The sequence below is a fragment of the Globicephala melas genome, chromosome 7 (assembly GCF_963455315.2).
Source record: "Globicephala melas chromosome 7, mGloMel1.2, whole genome shotgun sequence".
Lineage (NCBI taxonomy): Eukaryota > Metazoa > Chordata > Mammalia > Artiodactyla > Delphinidae > Globicephala > Globicephala melas.
The window spans coordinates 6,872,043-6,889,418 of record NC_083320.1 but is presented as its reverse complement, the minus strand read 5'-3'; the positions used below and the strand labels follow the sequence as shown (position 1 = coordinate 6,889,418).

The 17,376-nt window shown below is 53.1% G+C and overlaps 1 protein-coding gene across 3 annotated transcripts in view; it reads left to right on the top strand.

The window, feature by feature from the left end:
• INPP5D (inositol polyphosphate-5-phosphatase D) overlaps positions 1-14,759 on the top strand; it is a 132,005-nt gene extending 117,246 nt beyond the window's left edge. For all 3 annotated transcript variants that reach the window (XM_060301729.2, XM_030870671.2, XM_060301728.2), the window contains exons 22-27: positions 708-795; positions 4,498-4,647; positions 5,758-5,854; positions 7,835-8,101; positions 11,961-12,564; positions 13,553-14,759. In XM_060301729.2, coding sequence (XP_060157712.1) covers positions 708-795; positions 4,498-4,647; positions 5,758-5,854; positions 7,835-8,101; positions 11,961-12,564; positions 13,553-13,555 — 1,209 coding nt within the window. In that variant the 3' untranslated portion in view covers positions 13,556-14,759. The remainder of the gene's footprint in view (positions 1-707; positions 796-4,497; positions 4,648-5,757; positions 5,855-7,834; positions 8,102-11,960; positions 12,565-13,552) is intronic.
• The last annotated feature ends 2,617 nt before the right edge of the window (positions 14,760-17,376 follow it).

Below are 17,376 nucleotides of genomic sequence, written 5' to 3'. Positions count from 1 at the left end.
CAAGGGGTGTCTTGGTATCTGTGGATGGAAAGGAAAGGGGCAGCCTGGGACCTTTTCATTAGGCCTTACTGTGTTGGGGTCTGCACGAGGAAGGCTTAAGATGTGAGAAGGTCACAAGTTGTAGCCAGCATGTAGGAGTGAATCCAGGATGTGTGTCTGTCCCTCGCGGAGTCACCCTCCAACAACCCACAGGACGGTCCAGGCCCACGCGAGGGGCTCCGCTGCAGGTGGACACAGGCCTCCTCCTGCCCAGATGCAGGGCAGGCCCCATGGTGCCCCCTTCAATGCAGCTCCACCCCGGGAGGGGGCCGAGGAGAGGGCTGTACCCTGCTGGGGGGCAGGGAGTGGGGTGCGTTCAGACCTGGCTCCTGGTCCCACCAGAGTCTGTGTATCGGCCCGGCCCCATCCCCCTTGGACCTGGGGTGGGCAGAGGAAGGGCAGGGAGGCAGGGGGGTGAGGCATGTTTGGAGTCAGGCCCTCTCCCCGGGGCCGGGGCGCAGTGTGACGGGGTTAAGCCCGCCTTGCTGTGCAGGGTGGACACATGGGTTCCTTCCTGCTCTCTAGGGGCAAGAAAATCAGGGATTCGAATTTGTTTAAAAAGAACGTCTACAGTCCTTTTTCCCATGCATTCCCCTCCTCTGGGCTGGCAACCCTCACCCACCTGTCCCCCACCTGTCCAAGCTAATCCTGTGCCCTTCTCTCTGCAGCTGAAGCCCATCATCTCTGACCCCGAGTACCTGCTGGACCAGCACATCCTGATAAGCATTAAGTCCTCTGACAGTGACGAATCCTACGGTAAGGGTTCCAGGACAGGGGCTGCAGGTGTCACACCTGCTGATCGAGGCCTCTGATGTAAGGGAAGCAGTGGTATCTCCTTCACAAAAGCCTACCGGCTGCTCTGTTCCCCATCCCTGTGCTGCCAGAGGGACAGATACTGGAAAGCTATCCTTCCGACCCCATCAGGCTCCTGGGACTGACAGCGAGCCGCCACAACACCTCCCACCTATGGAGCCTTTCCTGTGTCAGATTCCGTGCTAGGTGCTTGCATGTATTACTTGACTGATCCTGACATGACCTTGTGAAGCAGATACTATTCTCTCAGTTAGTCGATAAGTAAACTGAGGCTCAGAAAGGTGAAGTGACTTGCCGAAGTCACACAGGTTGTAACCAGCTGAGCCCTAATTTGAACCCAGGTCTTCCCGGCATTGCTCAGTGCCCAGACCAGGCAGGCTTGAGAACGCCTGTGGCCCCGGTAACTGTCCTCCTAGAGAGACACCATCTTCTGTGAAATCTTCAGCCTGTCCGTGGCTCCAGGTTTGCCCTTGCACTTGGTACATTCAGCGCAGCTAGAGCGTGGAGTGAGGGGACAGGTAGGCAAAGAGAGTCTGGAGCCAGACCCATACAAGACAGGCTAGGGGTAGATATCGTATCCTGGGGACGGAAGGGAGCCGCAGAAGAGTCAGGCCAGATGGCAACATGGTCAGCTTTGCGTCTTAGGAATATGCGTTTGCAGTGATCAACACGAGAGATGAGGGAGCCAGGATGAAAGTAGCGATGGTTAAAAAAAAAAAAAAAAAATGGAGAGACAGGTTAAAATTGAGAGGTACTGAGAAGGGAAATTGTTTGACCACGGGAATCGGGGGAATAGGGTCGAGCATGGCCCTGAACCTGTGGTTTGAGTTGCTGGGGTTAATGTTTCCGTTTCCTGAACTGGACTGGCTGTGGTGAGTAGCAGGCAAAGGAGACTAAAACGGTTCAGCCAGAGGAGTGGGAGGAACGCCAAAGACTGGGGTCGGGGACGCCGTCAGAGCTGTTCAAGACGACATGGTTGTGATAGCAAATGTGGCCGAGGGGTCCAACCAAATAAAGCCCAGTGTCCTGCAGACAGAGGGACTTGGGGACTTGTGGGCTTGGGAGAGCCGTGTGCACGGCGAGGGAGTGAGCGGGGGTGGGGAGGCCGAGGGCATGAGAGACCAGGATGTGCAGCTGGGTCCAGGGAGGGTGTTTGTTTTCAATGAAGGAATTTGAGGGGGGTTAATGCTGATCAATGGAAGCCGGGAAGCAGAAAGAGGCTACAGACAGGAAGGGTGCCCAGGTGTGTCTGTCACCCACGGTGCAGGCTCTGGATGTACGTTCCGTCACCACCCTCATTGCAGAGGTGGGAAAATGAAGTGACTTGTCCAAGGTCACACAGCCACTGAGTGAGTTTGACAAGCTGCTGTGTGACCTTGGACTTGAACCTAGGCAGCCCAGCTCCAGAATCGTGCCCTCCACTCCCTCCCAGTGCAGCACTGGGAAGAGGGTCCCTGCACCAGGGCAGGGGCGGGCAGAGCCCGAGGACTGTGATGGAGCAAAGAGAGAGGATTCACGTGGGTGCCAGGGTGTCAGGAGGTTTGCTGGCAGGAAACGGGAACACAGGTCTGACGGTTCCATTTTCTTTTCAAACACTGGAGTTCTCCTTGGTCTCCTCCTCTTGGTATTCATACTGACAAACAGCATATCATACTAATAGCTAGGAAAAAAATCATCCAGCAGTCTCACTCCTTGCTACAGCAATCATTTCTATCTTGCTTTTCCACTCCCGTGTTCATCCACAGGCACACATACATTTCTATAGGAATAATTATCACAGGGACACCATTTATGTTCTGCTTTCCTCACCTGGTATTAGATGATACACATTTCCCATGATCCTCCGACCCAGCCTTCATGACGGTTGCTTTTAATGGCGTCATAATATTCCACGGATTTACTATATCCTCGGTTTTTAAAGTGCTCCTTACTACGACTACTGAGGCTCTGCAAATTATTTTTGTCAGTGTTATCAACAATGCTGAGGTGGATCTCTTTGTGGACATTTTTATTTTTTTTTGAGGTATAGTTGATTTACAATGAGTTAGTTTCTGATGTATAGCAAAGTGATTCCGTTTTATATGTGTGTGTGTGTATATATATATATATTCTTTTTCATATTGTTTTCCATTATGGTTTATTATAGGATATTGAAAATAGTTCCCTGTGCTATTCAGTAGGACCTTGCTGTTTATCCGTTTTATATATAGTATCAATAGTTTACATCTGCTAATCCCAAACTCCTAATTTATCCCTCCCCCACCCCTTTTCCCCTTTGGTAAGCATAAGTTTGTTTTCTATGTGAGTCTATTGCTGTTTCGTAAGTAAGTTCATTTGTATCATCTTTTAGATTCCACATATAAGTTATAAGTGATACCGTATGATATTTGTCTCTGACTTCACTCAGTATGATAATCTCTAGGTCCGTCCTTGTTGCTGCAAATGGCGTTATTTCTTTTTTATGGCTCCGTAGTATTCCACTGTGCACGTATACCACATCTTTATCCATTCGTCTGTCCACGGCCATCTAGGTTGCTTCCATGTCCTGGCTATTGTAAATAGTGCTGCTGTGAACATTTGCGTGCATGTATCTTTTCGAATTAGCGTTTTCTCCGGATATATGCCCAGGAGTGGGACTGCTGGATCACATGGCAACTCTTTTTAGTTTTTTTAAGGAACCTCCATCCTGTTTTCCCTAGCGGCTGCACCCATTTACATTCCCACCAACAGTGGAGGAGGGTTCTCTTTTCTTCGTTGTGGACACCCTTTATTTTCCTTTGGCTATATTTGTTATTCTTTTGGGTGGTCTCTTTAGGGCAAGTTCCCGTGTCTGCTGGCTAAAGGGTATACATATGTGTGCGGTTGTTGGTGCTCGGCACCCAGCTGATGGCTGTGAAGGCTCTGTCTTGCCTTGTGGACCTTGCCACATCCCCGTGTACAGGTTTCCCCAGATCCTTGCTGGTACTGGGTATCCTTTGCTTCTGCTTTTGTTCATTTCATGTCTGTGGGAGAGTCTCTTACTGCTGCCTTAATTTGCATTTTTGATGGCTCAGCAGACTGAACTAGTTTCCATGTACTGAAATCAACCATCTACGCTTCTTTCTGTGGAAAATGTCTGTGGGGTTATCTGCCCATTTGTCTGCTGGAGATTTCATTTTGAGGAGTGCAGATAAAATACCCTCTGTGTGAAGCTGGCTGCAACTAATGTTCCCACTCAGTCCTCTTTGCCTTTTTGTTTTTTCTCTATGCAGAAGTTTTAAACTTTTCTATCCTATCTGTCAGTGTTGTTTTGTCATTTCTCACACTGCTTCAAACCTTGGGAAGTTATTCCTTCCAGCAATCAGATTAGTATTTAATTCTGGTTTTCTGCCGGATTTTCTATGATTTACTTTATTTTATATCCACTAATCTGCGTGGAGTTCATTTTGCTGTAAGGTTTGAGATGTTTTCCCCAAATTGCTGAGGAGTTGTTCTGAAAGTTTTGTTTCATAATCCCTGCCTTGGCCATTGTTGCAAAGGATCATCTCTGGGCGGGAGAGCTAAATCTCCAGGCCAAATGCATGGTGTTTCTCCGGTGAAATGGCAGGGCTGGGTTGGGGGGGGGGGCGGTGTCTTGACATGACTACTGTCTCCCCACCTCCCCAGGCGAGGGCTGCATTGCTCTACGGTTAGAGGCCACGGAAACTCAGCTCCCCATCTACACGCCTCTCACCCACCACGGAGAGATGATGGGTCACTTCCAGGGGGAGATTAAGCTGCAGACCTCCCAAGGCAAGAAGAGGGAGAAGCTCTATGGTAAGTGGGCACGACCCCTCCCCTGCTCCCTCTTCAGTGCTGCTGGGTCGGGGACGGGAACGGAATAGTCTCTCTGCTGTGGCCTCAGACAGAAATGCAGCATCGGAGGGGATCTCAGAGGCAATCTGGCCCAACCCTTAGCAGGTTCGAGAATTTCCCTACAGAACCGCAACACCTCACAGCCACAATCACCCTTGCCTGGCCCCAGTCTTTCTTCCTTTTCACACAGGCAAGAGGTCATTTTTTCCTTCTCCTCTTTGCTTTACTTCTTGCTCAAAAGCACTCAAATCGCGATGCCTAAAATGCGTTGGGCTTTAATTTTCTACTCGATCTATGAAATGATCAACTTATAAACATTGTCTCATTTATCTCTCACCATAGCTCTGAGAGCCAGGTGCTACCCTTGTTCGGTAGATGAGGAAACTGAGGGACAGAGGGGTTAAGTGACTGGCTGAAGGTCACACACCGAGTAAGTGGCTGGCCCAAGGGGAAAGTGCAGGTTCACTCACGCAAATCCGTAAACGTGATGGGGTCCCGCCTCTCACACAAACAGTGAGACAGCAAGATGTGGGACGGTCTGACACCCCCTGCTCGTGGGAAGGCCCTGGGCCATCATGGGTGCTGCCTCCCTTGGATGGGGCTCCTCCTCTGCCCTCTGGGGGCTCCTTTCTCTAGCAGGTTGTAGACCTGAGGGGGACTTGGCACCCCTGCAACCATAGCCAGAGTCAGCTATGAAGACGGGATCCCAGTTCCCCATTAAGCTCGTGAACAGGTTGGCTTTGGGCACCAAATGCTCTTGTGTTTCTTTTATTTAGATCTGCCAAGAAATATTTGTCTGTTTTATCCCTTGCTGACACCAACAAGTTGGAAATGTTGCATGAAATGACAACTCTGGGTCACACATGCCAACTCTCCTCCCTCTGGAGGCATGCAGGCGTAACTAATCCATCACCGAACTCACACAAGGTCTCAGAATTTGCCCCCAGGCAGCCATTATTCACTTTCCAGCTTCTGCTTGCCAGCGGAAACCTCTCTGCCATCCTGGCCCAAACCCTGGGAGCTGGGCCCTTGCATGCTCTCACATGCTCTTTCCTGGCCCTTTTCTTGCAGACTTTGTGAAGACAGAGCGGGATGAGTCCAGTGTATCCAAGTCTCTGAAGAGCCTCACCAGCCAGGACCCCATGAAGCAGTGGGAACCTGCCAACAGGTAGAGGGGGGAGGTGGGGGGGGGTGTTGCCAGGGCTTCACTGCAAGCTAGCGTGGCTTTGCAGACCCAGGACTGGGAGTGGGGAACTGGAGCAGAGAGAAAGCAAGGACCCAGAGGGAAAGAAAGCGCTGGCCACGAAAAGCCTGTCATGCTTCCAGCTCCGAGGCTTCTAACCACAAACCCCTGGTGTGACTGCCACAAGGCCAGGGAGGCTCTTCTGTGCTGCAGAGTTCCGTTCAGTTCAACAAACACTGGCTGAGCACTTCCAGGTGTCAGGTTCTAGAGAAACCAAGGCAAATTAGGAGGAGTCCCTGCCTTAGGAAGGTACATCCTACTAGGAAGATGCCCAGTCTAGGAGGCAGCAGCCCCAGAGGTGGGCGCATGGAACAGCTGCAGTATTTCCTGAGGACCAGGGATATGAGCAGCCACGGCTCCAGGGCTAAAAGCCCCACCCTGTGACTAAGGCGGAAAAGCATTGTGGGGAAGTGCGTGCAGGCTGCTTTGGGCAGAGACTGAGCTGGGCAGAATCTGGACATCAAAGCCTGGATTACGAGGGGGACAGCAGTCCCCAAATAGCAGGGTCACCACAGCTCACTGATACGGTCTCGAGTTCAAGCCAGTGAGGTTTGTCATGGTGTCCACGCCAGTTTACCTGCCGAGGGTGCAAAGCTGTGCCAGGTAGCCGAGCGAAATCCCAAAAGCCACCGCCAAGCCCAGCTTATTCCTCTCCTCCTTTCAGCCCCCACTACCTGTCCCTCCAGCCCTCGCCTGCCCCAGCCCCCCACCCCATGCACAGCAACTCCCACCCGCCTCCAGCCTCTGACGGTAGCCCTAGGCATAAAACTATCCCTTTCAATCTTTTTCGCCTACTACAATCCCCTCGATGAAAGCACTGCAGCTCTCAAATGTCTGCTTGACTCCAGAATCAGGATCAGTGTAGGTTAACAAAGTATTTTCCATTGGACCAGCATTAGAATTAACACTTACTTCTGAAGCAGGCTCGATGGATGGGAGCGGGATGTGCTCAGAAACAGGCTGGCTGAGCAGATGGGAGCTGGGGAGCATGTGTTACAACCTGGGGAGCTCCCAGATGGGAGCTGGGGAGCGTGTGTTACAACCTATATATGCAGAACTCTACTTACTAGTTAGCTCTCCTGAGAGCGCCGTCTTACAAGGAAGGACGACACTCCTGTCACCAAGAGGCAGCACAGTGTGTGTCTCAGGGTCACCTCACCAGGTCTGCCCAGCCCCTCGACAGCTGTTAGCTGACTCCCCCACAGTCGAGGCTGCAGCCTTGACCTCTGTGACCTCCATGCTCATCTTTCCAAACACCTGCATGGCTGTCTCCATCCTGATGCCTCACAGACGTGCAAGCCGGCTGTCCCAGATGGAACGCTCCATTTACCACCAACACCCTACCACCACCGACAACCCCCATAGTCACTCAGCCCTGCCGTCCACGCCAGTCTCTCATTCCATTCTGTCCACTTGCTCACAGGCCTTCAGACTGTTGCTGGGACAGGTCAACCCCTCATACCGCAGGGCCTTTGCACTTACTGCTTCTTCCCTCCCTCCCTTCTCAGAGAGGCCTTCACGGGCCACCCTATGCCCAGGTGGTCCCAAACCTAGTCTATCTCTGCTCCTCTTGTTACTGTCAGTCAGACTTAAGCAGTGTATAAACATCTCGTTTCTCAGGCACGGAGCTTGTTTTGTTTGTCTCCCCATCATACGTTGGTTCCACGAGAACAGAGACTGTGGCTATCTCATTTACAACCATATTTCCTCCTATTGTTCCTGGTGTTACCAGGCACTCAGTAACTATTTTGTTGTATGAATGAATGAACGAATGAATGAATGAATCCACCACCCCAGAAGTGAAGGAGTTGAGGAGAGCCTGAGCGGGCATCAGAGGACACTCTCCTCAGGCTGGTGCTGACCTGGAGGAGCCCTGAGGTGTGCCTGTGTGTGTCTCCCCCGCAGGGTCCCTCCATGCAGTGGCTCCAGCATCACTGAAATCATCAACCCCAACTACATGGGCGTGGGGGCCTTCAACTACATGAAGCAGACCCCATCCCCCGATCAGCAGCCCACCGCCTGGAGCTACGACCAGCCACTCAAGGACTCCTCCCTGGGGCCTGGAAGGGGGGAGAGCCCTCCGACACCGCCCTCCCAACCGCCCCTATCACCCAAGAAGTTTTCATCATCGACAGCAACACGGGGCCCCTGCCTCAGAACGCAGGAGCCAAGGTGAGCATCGTCTTCACCAAGGTCTCTCCCTTCCCTAGGTTTTCACCACCAGGAAATCTGGCCCTAGAATAGAAGCTGCGTGAGAGCAGGGATGTGCATCCACTTTGGTCACTGACTCATCCCTGGGGCCTAGAACACAGTAGGCTCTCGAGAAATGCTTGTAGAATCTCCGATTCTTAGCCTATTCGTGTAAACCTGAAAGGTTTTTTAAAAACAGGATTTAAAAAGTTTAAATATAGTGCCTGAGAAAAACACACTCCTGTAAAAACGACCTTCATTGAAAAATACGTTTCTGTAAGTAGTGAACCCTCGTCAACCTCCCACTCCCTGGAGGGCCCTGCAGAGCAGAGGTGGGAATTTCCACGTAGGAATGAGTCCCTCCCCAGCTCCGAGTTCCCCTCTCTCTTCTTAACCACGAGGGTTCCTGTTCCCATGCGCAACCCTACTGTCTCTCCTGTTGAGGCCAATCTGAAAAAACAGCAGCTGGGACCAGGAATTCCGAAGGGGAGGAGAACAGCCAGCCTGCAGAGGGAGGGAGTTTGGCCATGAAACTTCGGGGAAAACCCAGCGGTTAGAGAGAACTGACCTGCATCGAGAACTGGTCCAGGCATCACGTGCCTGGAGGCCCGGAGCCGGGGAGGAGCTCGCAGAGCCGCCGCCTTAAGCAAGCAAACCCACGCATGCGCGTCTTGTGCAAGCAAACCCACGCATGCGCGCCTTGTGCAAACGCAGGATCGGGAGCCCCCCCAAGTTTCTAGTAACCACACGGTGACAGATGGAAACTCAAAGTGCAGACCTTAATTAACAGTGATTGAAGATGAACAAAATATCGTTCGCATCAGCTTCCTTTGGGGGCTGCCTGTACTGTTTATAATGACTTCAGGGCGCGGCTCTGGGCCTGTCTTCCCCTCTCTGAGGTCCTATGTTCCCCATGGCATTTTCCGTCGTGTGCTAAGAGGCAGGGAACGGCATGTTGTCAAGCACTGTTCCCCTCATCTCCCTCCACTTCCAACCTTCCCGCGCCTGGCCTGGCTGGAGTTTCTTCTGGATTGAAGGGCCATTTACAATTCTCTTTCTTAAGCTTTTTCTCTTAAAAAAAACACTGGACAAATGGAAGGAGGAAGGGACGGAGGGAAGGAGGAGGCGGGGACAGGACAGGGCCTGCCCCCGAGCTCAGCCTTGTCTATCTCTGTACCTCCAGTTTTCACAATTTGTTGATAATATTGTGGACCCTGGTCTTTCCGTAAGAAACCTGGGGGAAGGAGAAGGAGCCTCAGTTTCCTCTCCTGGAAAAATGAGGACAAAAGCCACGTATGGCGGGTCCTGTGGCACCTCTCTGGCAAAGGTCACCTCTTTGGCGACCCCAGGAAACAGAGCCGTAAACAATTACAAAGAACAAGGGGACCGTTTAAGTGAAATGTTTTAAGTTCCCAAAGTTAATGTCTCTGTGTACCCTCCTAACTGGAACAGAGCATATAGCTTGGAACAAGGAGGAGAGCTGTTTCTCCGGTTTCACGGGTGACAGCTTCAGAATGGGGACATCTGTGTAGGCAAGGGGCCCAGGCTGGGCTCTAAGCTCACTTCTCAGCAAGGAGACGATTAGAGGCAAGAAGCTGGCAGCTCCCACGCCTGCCTGCCACCCTCTTTGCTGCCCTTGACCCCCCCACTGGGCCTGAGAAAAGGCTGTGGAAGAGGGGGTATCACCAGTCCTCCTATCACTGCCCCATAAAAAAGTAAGGGACCAGCTGTCCCAGTTTGCCCAAGACTGTCTCCTTTTTTGCGCTAAGAATCCCTCATCCCAGAAAATCCCTGAATTCTGGGAAAACTGGGACGACTGGTCACCCTGGACCGAAGTCATATGGTTAGAAAGAGGGCTCTTCTCAGACCCTGCTCGACACTTCACTCCTTTAGAAAACAGCCGACTCCGGAATCTGAGGAGTGAAATCATTGTGGCACAGGAATCAACCCTGTGCCCTGGGGATGGGTTCGCTCACTCCACAGCCGTGGCTGCTATGGGAGCTGGTTTCTTTTCACCTTTGGTCAGGGAGATAAGACTTTTCAAAAGTGGTCTTCCCCAGTCTCCCCGCCCCCGCCAAGGCTTCCCCTCTCTGACAGTGACAGAAGCCCCCTCCTCGAGGGAAGACTTGCCCCATCTCCTGCTCTTTTCCCAGGGCAGCGAGCTTTGCAATCACCAAAATGCTTGCACCTGGGGTCCTCTTCCTGGCCCCGTCCCTAATTCTCTGAGGCGAGACCTCTCCTGTCTCCTCACTGAGCGTGGGCTCCAGGTGGCAGGCCACACATGTTTCTTTTCTCCTTGCCTCTTCATCAGAAACTTCCGGTCAGTGCCATTTTCATCCTCCTGCCCCTTCCTCCCTGTGCTAACTCATAGCAAAGGTCTTTGAGGATCCAGAGGGGGTGCAGAGGCTGGCCCAAGGGGGAGGGGCAGACTTCCAAAGTCTTTGTTCAAGGCCCCAACATTTCTGGTTATATAACTGCTTCCAGGTCTTTCCAAAGAGTAATGAGCAAAAGACCAAGTCTACATGTCCCTGAGGCTAGCCTCCCCGACACCCCACATCATCTTGTCTCACTGGCACCTGTGCAAGGATGACATCTCGCCTCTGTCCCCTGCCCACGCTCACTCCCCGAAGAGTCCATTAGCCGTGGCTGTTTGGCAACTTCTGAGCAGTGTTTCAGCACACGCTCCATCAGTACGAGGCGTCACGGCCTGAACAGTTCAGTGCGTTTTCCAAGGGACCCACATTTTCTTCTCAAGAGCTTCCTTATTTTGCAGAAAGCAGAACCCAGAACACTCCCCCTGGGAAATTATGCTGTCGGCCAGAAAGTAAAATGTGTTCCCATTCCTGGTTCTCATAATTCGCTCAGCGGGAAATCACCTCCAGCGAGAGCAGTAATAAATCAGGAAACAGACCAACAAAGGAAGCTCTCACCTACTTTGGGGACAGCATGGAGCGCCTTCTCTGTCCATAAGTCAAACAGGCATATTTTCTTGCTACTGGCTTGTTTCTTGATGCATATCTCCAGGTTGCTTCTGATTTTCAGCATGAATGCTGTCCGTTTTCTCCTTCTCCCTCTGAGTGAGGACACGAAGGAAAGCACACTCACCAGGCGCTCTCCGGGGAGAGGACTTTACGCAGAGGAAAGAATACTGTGTTAATAAGGAATGTCGGTCCCCTGGGCACAGATTTCGTCTGGTTCACGGCCGCCTCCTGCACCTGGGGCAGCGTCGCACACTTGGGGGGCTCCAACACGGCTGTTAAATGGAGCTCCTTGACCTGGGACCCTCGATAAGCACAAGGCTTCTGTTCCCCTGAGGGTCAGAGAATTTGCTGAAGACATAGAGGAGAGGCTGCGGGATTCTTGGGGGAAGCCAGGAAGGGAGGTCTGTTAGCAGCAGGGATGGGGGCACTGGCTGTGGAGGGCAGGCTGCTCCGATGAGGATGAAGCAGGTGGTTTTGGATTGGGGTGCCATGTAAGCCCCCCTCATCCCTTCAGTGAAGTCCCCCTTGCTCACCGATGCTCTGGTGTGCACAGTTTCTATGGTGGAAAATGTCCAAGGCAAGAGGTGAGGTTACCTATGAGATCATCAACATAGGAGTAACAGTTCATTCTCCTGCCTTTTAAAAAAAGTTTTCTTTTTAGTCACAGTGGAATTCACATCACATAAAATTAAGCACGGCATGTTTCAAGTGAAGGACTCGGTGGCGTTGAGTACACTCAGTGCTGTGCAGCCACCACGGCCATCTAGTTTCTTTATCACCCCCAAAGAAACCCCAAATGCATTGAGCAGTCATTCCCCACGTGTGTTTCTTCCCTGTGCATCCTCTTTCCCACGCTCCAGGCCCGGCGATGTGGGGAAGAGCGCGGGGGAACCCTTGCCTCCGGAGGACCCGCAGCTGACCAAGCCCGAGATGTTTGAGAACCCACTGTACGGGTCTGTGAGTGCTTTCCCTAAGCCGGCTCCCAGGAAGGAGCAGGAATCCCCCAAGATGCTGAGGAAGGAGCCCCCGCCCTGCCCGGACCCGGGAATCTTGTCGCCCAGCATCCTGCTCTCCAAAGCCCAGGAGGCCGAGGGCAGCAAGGGGACGGGCAAGCCTGCACCCGCGCCCACGCCCTTCCTCAGCCCTACGCCCCGGGTCCGCTCCTTCACCTGCTCGTCCTCCACCACCGAGGGCCGCCCACCGGTTGGGGACAAGGGAAGCCCAGGGAAGTCCAAGGCCCCCGCCGGCTCGCAGGTCCCGGTGCCAGCCAAGAGACCCATCAAGCCTTCCAGGTCAGAACTCAGCCAGCAGCCCCCGGTGCAGCGGCCACCCCTCCCGGTCAAGAGCCCGGCCGTCCTGCACCTGCAGCATTCCAGGGGCCGTGACTACCGTGACAACGCCGAGTTCCCCCATCTCGCCAAGCACCGGCCCGAGGACGCGCCGCCCGGCCGGGCCGCCATGCAGGTGCGCTCGGGGCGGAGCGGGTGCGCAGGCGCGGGCGTGTGATACGGGTGCACGTGGGTGTGCGGGCACTTGAGTGATCACCACCACCGTGGCCAGGAGTGCGCTCAGGTGCACATGCACGGGTAGTGCATGCGTGTGCACGTGTGTGATACAGCCTACCATGCCTAGGAGTGTGCTCGGGTGCACGTGGGCTCTCCTCCATGTGCGTGAGTGTGCGTGTGCATGTGCGTGATACAATGACCCGGTCCAGGAGTGGGTTCCGAGAAACGGTGTTCTGGGAGCTGAGAATGAGAAAGGAGGTAGAGACAGAATTTGAACCCAGACTATCCCCAAAGTCCCTGCTACTACATTGAAAGGGTTAAAGGAGGGCCTGGGGGTGAACGCTGAGTCCTGTAGGTCAGGCCCATAGGAATAAGGCTTCATAGATGCAAGAGCCCAGATCATTTTTGTATCGTTATCATCATTAGTACTTAAAAATTTTCCAGTATTTTAGGGACTTCAGACTCAATGTCCCCTTCCTTCCTATAGAATAAGATTTCTTTATGAGCAAAACTAATAGTGGTTAAGAACAGATTCCAGAGCCACACTGTCTTGGGTTTGAATCCCAGCTGTCCCACTTTCTGGCTCTGTGCCTCAGTTTACTCATCTGTAAAAAAGGGGGCAATCAGTGGAACCTGCCTCACAGGTTTATAGGGAGGATTAAATTTTATTATATGTCATTACTATATGTGACAACTTATATGTAAAAGGTATGTATCATCCATTGCATATTATTTCATAAGTATTATATATTACTCCGTATGCATATAATATATATGCACGTATATTAGAATGCGTGTAAGTACTTAGAACAGCGTGCTGGCCCCCTTCAGCACTAGGTTAGCACTAAGCCTGCTCTAGCCTGGGGCATGCAAGGTCATGGGGACCTTTAGTTAAATCTGGCCTGGCGAGAATGCAGAGCTGACAGTCTTCTGTTTTTGTCCCACAGTGAAGCCCCTGGTGAGCTGCCAGCGAGATGGGAGCCCAAAGGAGCAGCACGAAGCTGCTGGGACCCTCTCCCAGGACCCCTGTTCGCTCCTCCTACCCAGCTTCCTACGCAGGGCTTCGTCTTTTTCAGGAGAGGGTCTAGCTTCTGTGTGGTCAGCAAGGTGCACTGGCTGTGAAACTTGACACCCAGCACTGAAGTTGGAAGGAAAAACCCACCTGATGGGCACCAAACAACCCGCACACCTGGGCCCCCAGCTTGATCTTGGTACTTGGGACCCAAGAGCCTTGTTCCGGCTGCCATTTTGAAGAAAGGAACTAAAGCGCTGATTTGTGGGTAGGGATATAAATAATAATAATAATAATAATATTAATAATAATAATGGCTACATGTAGGGAGCACTCAGCACCTGCCAGGTACCGTGCTAAGTGCTTTATGAACATTATGAGTTGAGTCTTTAGCCAACTAAAACCACATTCCCAGACCCCTCGGTTCAAAACAGTATGTCCTGAGTGGTTTGGACAAAGCATTAAAAATTAAGGCTAGTGCCCTCCTGTTGTGAGACAGCACTTGGCCTTTAGGGAGCTCTGAGGAAGGAGTGGTTAATTTAGGGTACAGTGAACCTGGCCTTGTCTAGCTTCAGTGATGCAAACTGCTTTAGCTAAAGCTGCCGGGGTCCGGCAGAGCCGGCCTGGAGAACAGGGATCCCTGGGTCATCCTAGTTCTTTAGTTGGAAGAAGGAAGAATGTCAGCTCCTACTCTCCGGTGAAGAGATGTGGCTTCAGCCTGGACTGGCGATGCCCAGGCTCGTGCCAGGCCCCCCATGCCCTCCTGCAGGTGGGCAGGCACCGCCAGGTCATGGAATGAGCCACACCCCGAGCCTTATCTCATCGTGCTAATAGAAGAGTCTATGCTGTTCGTTAGTTGCTCCAGAAAGCCAGCTTTCCCACCTGGCTGCCGGCGAGGGCGGGCCTCTTGGTTCCCGGCTCTCAAAGCAGTGCAGCCTTTTCTTTCCGAACTCTGTGGCTTCTGGCCCTGCTTCCTTGGTTACTAGGAGAATGGATTGGTGATGCTTGTTCTTGTGTTGCTTTTTGACATCATGAAATTAATGTAGGAAACCAAATCCAGAAGTGCGTGTGAGTTCAGGAGGATGGGTGCGCGCCCCACATCCCCACGTGCGTCAGTCTGCGTGACCAATAAATTGTGCCTTTCTCACCTCTCCCACCTGCGTGGCATTTTTTCCTGACATTCAGCCACAGACATGCTTCTAGGCTGTCAGGGCTGCAGAGCGGCAGCCCAGGGAGGGGAGGATATCGAGGTTCACGGTAGAGATGGGCCAGCATTGTCCTGACCAGAGGGGACACGGTAGAAAGAGTTTGAAGTTGGGCGTGGACCAGGACCAGTGGGAGACATCACACATCTCCGTGGGACTCCAGGCACACCCTGCAGCCACCAGACTTCCACCAGCATTGTCCCATTGCCACCACCACCTGCTGTCCTGCAGCCACAAGTTCCTCCTGGCTTTTGTAAGTGTTCATTGCTGAGCTCCAGAGACAGTAAGCACATGTAGACAATCGCCAGGTTGTGGGCCTCCAGACCCCCACGTTCAGGGGCAGCTTGCACTGCTTACGGGTCAGGGGGCAGCACCCAGCCCAGAGGGCCAGTGTGGGTGCTGCCTGGCCCTGCTTCCAGGCTGCCTTGGTCTGGGCTGCTGTCCCCACCACCTCAGGCTACTCGGCCTCTGCTCCTGTTCACAGATGCCAGGCCTGGACTCCAGGCAGAGCCTGAGACAGTGGTGTTCTTGGCAGCCACGGAGCAAACCATTCACTGCCCTTCAATGATAGCACGTGGAGGCCGGCAGGGGCGGGGCTGAAATCCCAGCGCAATCGAGGCTCGTCATCCACTCAGGTGCGATACCCTCACCCCGAAGGCTCACTTCCTGGTCCCTACGTGGAACTTGACCCGAGTCCCCAGGCACCTGCCTTCTGACCCCATAGGCCAAGGGCCGAGGTGGAGGGGCAGCTGGAGGTACCCAGACATCCTTTAGGCCAGCTCTTCCTACACCCGCCACCCCACAGCTGAGGACCGGGCCACTGATAGCCATGGCACGTGGGGAATCCACCGCTGCCAGGGGGTGCTGGCGTGCTATGAGGGGCCTGCAACTCCCACCCCTACCTGGAATGGACACCCAGGCCCTCCTCACCATTTCTGAGGGGTCCCAGGAGAAGCGAGTCCAGGAGCAGCAGTGCTCTGAGTTCCGGCGGCCTGAGCAGGTACAGCGCCCCCCTCGCCTCTCCCCCAGGCTCCAACGCCGGCTGTGTCAGCACCAAGCAGGCTTGGGCTGTAATGGGATGGACAACGGGGCCCACTGTGATGCCTGGAACTGGACACTGGAAATTGTGAAATTGAAGACGTTTTCCTCCTTGTCCTTCCAGCTGCTCAGCCCTGCGCCCACCCTTCGAGGTCCCTGACCACGTTTCTCCCTGGGCTCTGGTCCACCACCGTCTCTTGGGGCCAGATTTTTCCGCCATGTCTGCTTTGCTCCCAATCCTGGGCCTGCCAGACACCCAATTCCCCTTCCAACAGCAGGATGAGAGGGGAACCCAGAAATCCCCACCTCTTTGTCATCTAAGTAATTTACCTCTATTTTGTTTCCGCCTTTCTTCACCAAGCTCCCTAACCAAGGAGTTGAATTAATAAGATTTCCTCACAAAAGTGTCCCCTAACCCCGACAGTGAATTCCGTGGTCCCTGAGGTTACAGAAGCTGCTGGAATCACTTTTTCTTTAAGAAGCAAATTTTTCCTTCTTTGCATGACATGAAAGCTGGTTGAAAACAGCAGATTTTTGGGCAACAGAAAGGCGTTGTTGTCCTGATGGCCTTTCCCTAATAGCAGCCCGCGTTCAGCATCCCCAACGCCAGCGCAGCTGCTGCAGCTTCAAGCTGTCTGCCCAGGGACCGGGGTCAGGGGCAGCTGTGCCGCTCCTCCTTCCTGGGCTGTGATTCTTTTTCCACGCCATTTTTTCCACCCGATAGGAGGGAAATTAGTGAGTCATTCAGAAAAGCTCTCTCCCACAGCTACCTTCCCTACCCCAGCCTACAGGGTCTCTCTCTTCGCACGTCCTTAAAATAGTTTCTTTCTCTGGCAAACTAATTTCCATGGAGATCCAGCAATCTGAAGGTCTCGAAGCTTTCTGCAAGCCCCAGCTCGAAGCCTTCACTCTAGCAGAAAGAAACCCTTTATCATGCAAATGTCTGGTCTCAGCCCCACAGACACCTCACCACCACCCCTCGACCCCCCACCCCACCAGGGTCCTTTTTGGGAAACCTGCACTGTGCAGGGAACAACGCCGGCAGGCAGAGTCCGGGCAGGGACAGTCTTCTTTGTGGTCTGCACTGGTCAGCTCTTGTCGCTCAGATCCCAGCACCCAGCCGCTGGGCCGGACTGGGAGTGGTTTTACACGGGTGTACACAGCTCGTGGTCTTCTCTCAACCGCGTGCTGATGGCGTGTGCTGGGCTTTGGAATCAGCACATTCATCAAGGGGGACCATGGCGGGGAGGGCTGGTATATCTTGGGCTGTGGCATCAGAAGGAATGGGGTTTAAATATCTTGTCTTTCATTTCCTAAAAATACGATTTTGTACCAGGCACTTAGCTTTTCTGAGCCTCAGTCTCCTCATCTATAGAACGGGGAGAAGGGAGCCTTCGGCAGGGTGTGGTTGTACGGATTTGGTGGGCTCGGGTCTGTGCCTGGCCTGTCACAGGCGTTCATTGAACCTCAGTCCCCTCCCTCTTCCTGGGAGACAAGACTGTGTGGGAGGGCCCCG